At 40.0% G+C, this 10,026-nt stretch overlaps 1 protein-coding gene across 4 annotated transcripts in view; it reads right to left on the bottom strand.

Annotated features, from left to right (window-relative positions):
• CASK (calcium/calmodulin dependent serine protein kinase) overlaps positions 1-10,026 on the bottom strand; it is a 354,818-nt gene that overhangs the window by 173,437 nt on the left and 171,355 nt on the right. For all 4 annotated transcript variants that reach the window (XM_028113495.2, XM_028113492.2, XM_028113493.2 and 1 more), the window contains exon 5: positions 7,198-7,270. In XM_028113495.2, the coding sequence (XP_027969296.1) occupies positions 7,198-7,270 (73 nt within the window). The remainder of the gene's footprint in view (positions 1-7,197; positions 7,271-10,026) is intronic.

The raw sequence follows: 10,026 nt of genomic DNA, 5'->3' as shown, positions 1-10,026 counted from the left end.
ACTCATTTATTCTCTTCGTGGTCATTTTTTCGATGCTCGGAAAGAAGTTTAAAGTAAGTTCACATAGCACTTCCAAGGCTTTAATCTCACAGCATGTTTTGTTCCTAAATTAAAAATGTAGAAACAACACACTTGTACAGATTCCCCAAGAGCCATGTGTTCAATGCCACTAGAGGTTTTTCTAACACATCTGCATAATTTTCATTAAAAAAGAATAGTTCAATGCTTAACTGAGAGAAGAAAATGTTCAGAAAAAAGTCTGAAGAAAATGCACACTGGCTTCAAATGTTTACAGTGTACATCTATTCTTTCATAGCAGCGATTTGATCTCTGGCGGATTAATTTGCAGACACAAAGGCAGACCTGGGAACTCTAGGTGATTCCCTAAGTGCTGGCTGTAAACAGAGGTGTCCAATCACTGCTTTCATTTTACGTAAGTGATACAGTATTAAATCTCACTATATAACATATATATATATATACACATCCTCTAAAAATCATTATTAAAAACATCACTTCACCTTGCCACAACTTTAAGTAAAAGATACAAAATATTATCAAAGTAGAGTTTCCTACATTTAAAAAAGGCAGGAAAAGAGGTATGCAATTTCTCTTTAAGTTACTCATTCTGACAGAAAACTCCCATTTTAATTCTGTCCTGAGCTTATTATCACTGTGTTTACCTTCACACCACAGGCACTTTCCTGAACAGGTAATTGTAAATCATGTTGAACTTTTTTGTGTAATTGACAAAGTGGCCACTTAATATCACGGTAAATATTTTATATGAAATACTACTTTCTAAATTACCTTTATAAAGTGTAGATTTCAGCAAAACTGTGCTCAAAAAATTTTTATTATAATAGTTGGCATACGATGTCATGTTTTATGTTAGATTAGTTTCAGGTGCACAGCATAGTGATTTGACAATTCTATACATTATTCAGTGCTCATCACGGTAAGTGTAGCCACCATCTGTGACCACACAACGTTACTACAATATTATTGGCTGTATTCCCTATGTTGTACTTTTCATCTCCATGACTAGTTTATTTTATAACTGGAAGTTTGTACCTTTTAACCCCCTTCACCTATTTCACCCATTCCCTCACTCCCCTGCCCTCTGGTAACCACTTGAGAAAAACAATGTTTTTAATGTGTGGGTTACAGTCAAACACAATTCCAGAAGCCCCAAATTTTGGCTCGTTGGCCAACAAACAAGATTATATCTTCCGTACAGAAAAGAGGCACGACAAATGTTTGTTTTCCCTTTTCTCCTTTCCATATACACACTCTCATTAAGGTGGCTTTCAAACTACTAATTAGGAACACAACCATTAAGACTAGACAAGCACACTTACGGTTAGACTACTCAAGCTGGAAGAGCTTCTACTTCCTGGGTGGAAGAGGAAGATGTCAATCTCCTTTATTTGGTAAGGACTCTCCCAGCCTATCCCTGGCCTTGCAGGCTGCAGGGTGGGGGTTGTTGGGAACAAATGTGGGAAGACAAGCTGAAAGGAAATCTGGCTCGGCAAACCACAAAAGCAGCACAGAGGGATGCTGGTAATTTGCTAAGCATTTCAACCCTGCAGTCCAATGCCATGGACCTTCCTCTGACTGCCCCCAAATTCAAACTGAATTGATATCGGTGGGAAGAGTTACGACAGCTAGAAAGGTTTTATGCCTGACAGGAGAAAACGCTTTGGCCATTATCATTACATGTTTGCTGCCCTGGCTCAGAAGGAGAGCATCAGCGAAAGAATTCACATCTAATAAGCAAAAGACACAGGCATTCCTATTTTTTTTTTAAAGTAATCTCTACTCCCAACATGGGGCTTGAACTCATGACCCCAAGATCAAGAGCTGCATGCTCCCCTGAGCCAGCCCGGCGCCCCTCATTCTTTCCTCTCTAAATCAAGGAGTTGATTTTTTTGGAAGGGTGGGGTGGGAGAAGAGAAGCATAGCAGTTAGAAACACAAGATAAATTTAAGATCTTAGAATTCATGAGATTTTTCTAAGTACAATTATTAAAACCCCACATTCAAGCTGAACATGCGCATTATGTTCAACCTTGCAAAAGTAATGCAGAAGATGAATCAGTGTGCCTTATAATAAAGAATAAAAAAAACGTGTTTTCATTTTCATGAGAATTTCAATTTCTTTGTACGACATGAGGGACTTCTTGGAAGTTGGGGTAAGAGACGTAGAAGAAATGTCAGCAACCAAGAGCAATAGGGGAAGAAATACTGTACGAAATCCATAATGCCATGGCAACTAGTGTGATGTGATGAACACCTGTTTATAAAGTCAGGTGAAAGGGGAACTGAGAACAGAAGGGGGCCAAAGAGCAGCCAGGCGTGTTCACCAGTTAGGAGGAAAACCATTTCAAGGAAGCGCATGCAGAAATGCTTGGGTGGAGGCTTCTGGCTGAGTGTCTATGACTGTCTGGCTATGGGGTTTTACACAGTTCTGAGAACTAAACACCGAGCCCGAGCCCCCAAACCTCCTGGGCACAGGTCCCACTCGGAACAGAAAGTGACTGTGCGCATGGCCATTTGCATTTAGAGAAGCGGTGTAACTTCAACTTCAGCTATTAAAATTGGATGTCAGTATGTCAGAGCCACAGAAAGGTCTAAGAATGCTTCGTCTCTCCACGCCCAGGTGATGCAATGTAAAGCTGTCTCCAGGAGTTGGGGGAGACAAGAAAAACCCACTGACTCTTAATGCTTAATAGCGCCAATGAAGGCAGGCAATGAGCCAGGCTCTGTATTTACCTTGGCAAATGTACTATTTCTTTCTAGAGTTCTTTTAATTTCGGGGCGAGAGGAAGAAAAGAGAATGATGTGAAACATAATGAAAGTTTTCACATCCTCTCACAAGAAAAAGGAATAAAAGGGAAGGAGGGGGAAGAAATGAGCATGCATGCCTTAATTAATGCCTGTGGGGAGGTGCAGTGGGAAAAATGTAGTATTCTACAGTGGGTCTTAACCAGGGGCGACTTTTGTGCCCCCGGGGACATTTGGCAATGACTGGAGACATTTCTGATTGTCACAGCTAAGGGGAAATACTACTGATATGCACTGAGTTGAGGCAATAATACACAGGCCAGCCTCCCACAACAAAGTACCTGACCCAAAATGTCGCTAGTGTGGGACATTTTGGAGTTGGGAGAAACCTGTACTAATGAAGATATGCTTCCCTGAATTTCAAAGGTTTACACAATTGCCTCTTATGCAATTTATGCTTCTTCAAAGCAAGTTCCCACTGCAGGTCATGAGGTACCATATACTCAAACCAAACATTTTTAGACTCAATTATAATGATTTCAAAAAGAAATGCCTATCAGGTTAAGAAAAAAGTATTACTAATCAATAAAATGCCAGGATCTTTGGAAAAATCTAATGCTTTGGGATCGGTGCCAAGGATTCTGAGAGAGAAAGAAAGGGAGAGAATATGAGAATATTCTTGGCAAGATGAAACAGATGATTAAGTAATCTAAATTCTTCTAAAATGAATAAAACAGGGCAATGCTCTTGTATTTTCTTTAAGTGAAAAGAAAGAAAACTTTGACAAAAACAAACTACAGAAACCAAAACCTATACAGAAATCTACACACAGGCCAGTCACTGAACATAGGTTATCTGAACGTGAAGAAAAGCTAAAAGGCTGCTTTATTAGCAAACATTAACAACATGTCAAATAGGAATTTGAAATTATTAGCCATGTGAGATGTACCGTCATTAAAGTTTTATAATGACCACAACGTTGGAGAACTCCTGTGACAAGGTCCTGAATAAAACAACTTGGGGTTACCTGAGTTACTAAAGTTATATTAGCAAATCCTGTTGACATAACCTTCAGAATATATCTGGAATCTACGGTTTTACTCCCTCCACTGCTACCACTCTAAGTCCAGCCAGGCAGGACCATCTCCTGTTTCCCTGCTTCCACCTGTGAGCCCCTGGTTCACAGTCTGTTCAAAACCCTCCAGGGAATCCTCATTTCTCTCAGAGTAGAAGTCAAAGGCCCTCCCCTCCTTTCCTCTCTAACCTCATCTATCTATCTACTCTCCTCATGGCTCAATTCACCCCAGGAACACTGGCCTCCTTGTTATTCTGCAAATAGGTCTGTTATGCTCCTGCTTTAGTGCCTTTGCACCGGCTGTTCCTTTTACCTGGAACACTCTTCCTTTGGATATCAGTCAGCCCACCTTCTCTCCTCCTGTGAGTCCTTGCTCAGGTGTCATCTTCTGAATGTGGCCTGCTCTGACCACCCTGCTTAAAACTGCAACCCCTTCTCTAAGCAGTCCCTATCCCGTAGGCCGCTCTGTTTCACCTGCAGTCCCTTTCACCTCCTATCCTACTATATAGTTGACTTACTTATGCTCTTGGTTAGGGTTGGTCTCCCTGAACTAGAAAGTCAGCTTGCTCCATGGGGGCAGTGATTCTGTCTGTTTTGTTCATTGACAGAGCTCTGGTTCTTAAAATAGTGCCCCCCACACAGGAAGCACTCGATGCATAGTTTTGGATGAATGTCTTAAGAAAAATCTACCCAAATTCAAAATTACTGATTAGCTAAATGTGAGTATTCCATTTACCCATACAAAACATACAGATTTCAGGCACTGAAATTTAACGAATGTTAAACATTAATGTGTGCTCTGTGTTGAGTCCACTTGCCAACTGGGTGACGATACTTTGCCGGGACGTTTCTTCTTACCTGCAGTTTGAGAATTACTTCTATCTTCCCTTCCTCAACACATTTCTGGGTGTTTCCTCAAAATTATTTGGTATGTGCCTTAGGGATAAGAAACTAATAAAATCCAATGCAAAACTAATTTTGAGCCTTTCCTTGAAATGCCCTCTTGTCTTCATGTAACTTCCCCATGACTCAAGACCAGGCTCAGACATGACCTCCATAAAGTTTCTCTGGCTGGGTCTTTTAATGCTATTTCCCACCCTCTACCTTGGACAAGAATTATTTGTTTTGCTTGTCTGTAAAGACGGCCACAGACAAGTTCTTATCCTTGTGCACATATGTCACACACACCTCCAACGAGAAGGCACAATCTATTTTTCCACCTCTTGAATCCAGGCTAGTCTTGTAACCTGTTGACTAACATAATGCAGAGAACATGACAGTGTCAACTTCTGGCCTAGGCTTCAAGAGGCCTGGCAACTTCCACCTTTGCTTGTTTGGAGCCCTGAGACACCGTCCTGCTGGAGAGGCGGCCCCACGAAGACAGAGAGAGAGGGAAGAAGGAGGGAGGGGGAAACACCCTGAATGAGAGACTACAGAGAGGGCCCAGAAAGCTCCTAGCTGTTCTGGTCCCTTCAGCAGACATGCCACAAGAGGGAAGCCTATGTGGGTGCTAGCCATGTTGCCTCAGTCCATAGTCTGTCAAACAGAATCAAGCAATCCCCATCAAGCTTTGCCCAAAACTACAGAACTGTGAGCAAATAAACGGCAGTTGCTGTTTGGAGTCACCAAGTTTAGCTGTGTGTTGATCCGCAGCCGTCGGTAACAGATACACTGCCTCATCCCCCTACTGACACCATCATAATACCTGTAGGGCTCCAAGCACAACATTCTGCATGAAGTAGGCACTCGAATATTTGTTGAATAAATCAATCAGAAGGTAAATGAGAAGCTGAAGCATGACATTCAAATATAACTACTTTGTGATTTTATTTGGTTTGGGATTATCATATCAAATACCATGACTAATCAAAAGCTGACTGTATTATTGAAAGTATTATAGTACAGTATGTTGTCAATCATTATGTATTATATGATATTGATATAATTACTCTTAAAGAACAGAATTCAAAATAAAATTGCCTCTTGAGCAAAAGTGTTTCTAACGCAGTGCTATTATATGGACTAAGAATCTGTTTATATATTTTAAGTTTTCAAAATGTCATTTTTCTCATCTATTTTATAACATATACAAGGAGATATACTTTACACTTTATATATGCATTTTCTTAAATTAATTAAATGCAGAAGAGTAACACAGCCTGCTATCATTGACAGTTTCCCTTTAATTTTTCTTACACTTCTTATTCTCTTTGTTTGCATAACTGAAAAATACTTTTATAAAAAAGTGTTAATGTATCCAATGGGTTGTTCAGTGCTGAGTATTGATAATAATAATTTCCTTTTCCTATCAGCACATGTGAAAAGAGTAAGATATTTTACAACTAATGTGTATTGTGTATGTTTCTCCAATGATTTTTTTCATTTGCTATGGTAACATTCCACTAGACTGTTTTGGAATTGCTCATGCTTTATCTCAGCTTATAACCACAAGAATTTTAGTTAAAATTTCCCCAACGTTTTAGACAATTTAACTAAACTCTACTTCATCTTCTTAACCATTAAAATACAGTGAAGAAGCCAGGCCACTGATAGTATGTTTTGAGGGAAGGAGAGCCCCATGTCTGTAGATGCTGTGTGTTAGAGAGAGGCCAGTAACAAAATACCAGAGAGAGAAAGTGGACACTAGGGCTAAAGAGACCTCAGGGGCTCTTAGCGATTCGGGGCCTTGGAAGGGGCTGGGCATCAGGAGGAAGGCCCACTGGTTTACTTTCTGGCCTGCCTCCATGTTCCGGCTGACACCATTATGAGCCAGGGACTGACAGTTCTCATGAACTTGATACTGGGAGCAAACAGGCAGAAAGACTGAATAATGGTAATATGTACATTCCTAAGGGTGCAAAACTGTATTACGTTTTTAATTATGATTTCAGACTATGTTAAAAAACTATGTGCAAAAAAATGGTGACTATTCTGTATTGCAACACTACGAAAATATAAGTATATGACGAACTTTTACTATATAAACCAAATAACCAATATAAACCAACCCTCTCCCACAATTAACTTAGGATATTGTTTGGTTCTTCCTATTTGTCGGATTTTTTCATTTCTCTCTTACACACATAATGGCAAAAGAGGAATAAAAGAATTTCAGAATACATGTACATTTTAATAATAAGGAAACTGAAATGATAAAAGTGTTCCTGTTAAGAATGAGTATGACTCTTCAAATATAAAGTAGTTAAATAAATGTTTATTTGGAAGTAAAGTTAACCTTAAGATGCTCTCTACAAGAACATTAAAGAAAAACTTCTGATTATCCGTGTCATCAGTTTCTCTTCATAAACATTAAAGTTAGTGATAAAAATGACTTACCTTCACATCCCTGTGAATTATGTTATTATCATGACAATAGCGTAGAGCTTCTAGTATCTGTCTCATGTAATGACTGTAGAAAAACAAAAGAAATGTGAAACTGTAATAAAAACTTTTTATTTTTAAAACTTTATATACAGTGGCCCTAGTTTGTAACTCCCACCTTCATATTCACTGCCCATGGACACTTCATTTGAGTAGACAAGACTGGTGGATGGTGAGGCTTAATAATGAAAAAGTTGGCAGACCCATGAGTTTATAAGCTTCATGAAGAAATAATGTGTTCTATATTTCCTAAGATAACCCAGTCAAAAGAATTTCATACAGTTCATAAGTAAAATAGCTCCGCAAATGAAAAATTCAAGCTGAAAACATGGGGCGGGGGGCAAGGGGGGATGCAAGTCTCCGACCCTCGGTTAACTGTACTTAGTTACCGCGGATTGCTATTAAGTGAACAGTGCTCAGAGGGACACCATGGATTCTGACTAAAGGAGTGGCAGTCTTTTATCTGCCAGCAGAGGCTGGCTCTCTGCCTTATTTCCATTTAGCTTTGAGGACAAACAAGAGGAAAGAACCTCTTTATGTGTACAATTTCTTTTTGTGATGTAATCAAGTTTTAGCTGGGGCATCTTTTAACAAAAGCAGAGTTGTTCTGGGCGGAAATCCTAGGAAGTCGGACTCATCATGTGGCCAGCAGGGGGCTGCAGAGGTTCTCCCCGCAACCCCCCGCCCCAACCAGGTCCAGGTGAAAAACACAGGAGGAGTCAGCATTTTAAAGAACAGTCCTTAAAAAGTGCTAACAGGGTCAACTAGCAACAGGGTGTGACGAGAGTGAGACGTGTATCCAGTATTACTTCAGAGCTTACTTTGACTTCCCTCTGTCTGTTAATTCTCAAGTTCTTCTTCCTCTAATTCTGCTATTTCTCTCTGTTGAGTGCCGTCTTACCCTCTCTTCCCCTCTATTTTATTCCCTTCATCTCTTTGTTTTCCGATGATCCCCCGTCCTTTTTCATTTTCCCCTTTTCCCTCCCAACCAGCCATGACATAGAAATGCAACATATGCAACATTATTTATTGTATAGTATTTATTGAATTTTATCTTTCTAGCTCTTCTATGCCTTACACTTTAAATAAAAACGAAATAAACCAGTGCTTTCAAATGCCCTTGTGTGTATCCTTGTGATTCAAAAAAAGAAAAAAAAATTTCCCCACTCCTGCGATACAACTAAGACGCATTTCCATCAAGTTCCCTCTTGGGTACATTACTATCAAAACTCACATGAATGTCCCTCTCCTTGGCATGTGCATTACTTCATGTACTACAATTGATCAGAAGGTTCCATTTCTTAAATGAAAGGTAGGAAAAAAACCCAAATCAACCCCATATGTTGTTCCTATACTTATCATTGTCTCCCCACCCCTGGGCTCTAAAGCAGAGAACTTGGCTCATGCTGTCCTTAGTCGTCGTGTCAATTTTTTCTTACTTTGCAAATGCACACAAAAGGGGCTGTGGTCATATACTCTTTGCCTGGGCCTGCGCAACCTATAATTAAGTTTAAGTTACGGGATCTTAACTTGGCCCTTTCCTGGCTCAAATCAGGCTTTGAAGGCTACGTGGCCCCCTGAAATGGCAGAGACAAATGTGAAAGTGCTTTGTAAACGCTAAACCATGCTACAAAGGGTAAGTTATTATTATTACAATGTTATTATTATTGTTAAGTTTAGTCAAAGGTTTAGGAACAGCCTATTTGTGCATCTAGATATGAACATCAGAATAGTGGGTAAGTTTAAATTAGGTAACGTGGACATAGCTTATACCTACAGTATGGACTGCTTTGGATACATAGTACTAAGACAGCCACTTACATGTCTTTAGCCTGAAGAAAACTCCTATCTCAAAGCCTCATTAAGAAAAAAAACCTCAATGAATGGGCATTTTTAATCTAATTATCAGAGTACTCAATTATTTGACCCAAATACATATGCATACCAGAATCTCTCGAGTGTGTCGGGTGAGGATATAATTTTTTTCTCCCCAGATATTATAGATTTAAAGTGATCTTTCTCCACCCTCCCAGTCATGACTCTGGGAGGCTGTGCCTGGGAACAGTGTGCAAGCAGAACAAAGAGAGGAGCAAAAATCCACCCACACTGCCTAGAATTGCTGCCTAAACTTTAATTAGAAAACTTCATTTTCATGAATCATCATGGTGGCCTATACTTTCAGAGAAACTTTGCAATATATAAGTTTGTCTCTATCTCCTGTAAGGATCAAGAATGAGGACAACTCAGTGGAAGGAAAGAACTGAGGCCTGCAATCCATTCACTTCCTATGGAAGCCTGCATTTCTGGGGTGGTGGAAGAAAAGAGGGGAGGAGAATCTAGGTAAAGAAATTAACGCTCTTGCTAGGCAGAAGAGACCTTCTCTGAAATGTTCTTAAGAGATGTCCTGGGCTAAGAATTACCTATGGTAAATAGAATCTAGGATCTTTGAGGTATGGCTGGCTTCCTGGAGTAGGTCATGGAAGCTATACAACTCCTTGAGGCATACAATGGAGACATCTTGCAACTGCAATGCTCCCCTCCGTGTGTGGGATCCCACAAACCTCATGTAGAGACCTCATCTACTCTGGGCCACAGGAGCATTTCTGATGTGGGAAGCTGCCCTTGATAACCCAGACTTCTCTGTTTCAGCTGAGCCTTTTGATTGCCTGTATCCCTGTAATTATTTAGTAAAGCTTGGTATAGGTAAGAAGACCGCTCTGATTTGTAACTGTCTGATTTGATAATCTGATTCTGTATGTTAGCACACTCCACAACTCATCGCCC

The sequence above is a fragment of the Eumetopias jubatus genome, unplaced genomic scaffold, assembly GCF_037043125.1.
Source record: "Eumetopias jubatus isolate StellerSeaLion01/CBP00866 unplaced genomic scaffold, mEumJub1_p1.0 scaffold_11, whole genome shotgun sequence".
NCBI lineage: Eukaryota > Metazoa > Chordata > Mammalia > Carnivora > Otariidae > Eumetopias > Eumetopias jubatus.
This window is presented reverse-complemented; position numbering and strand designations above follow the sequence as displayed.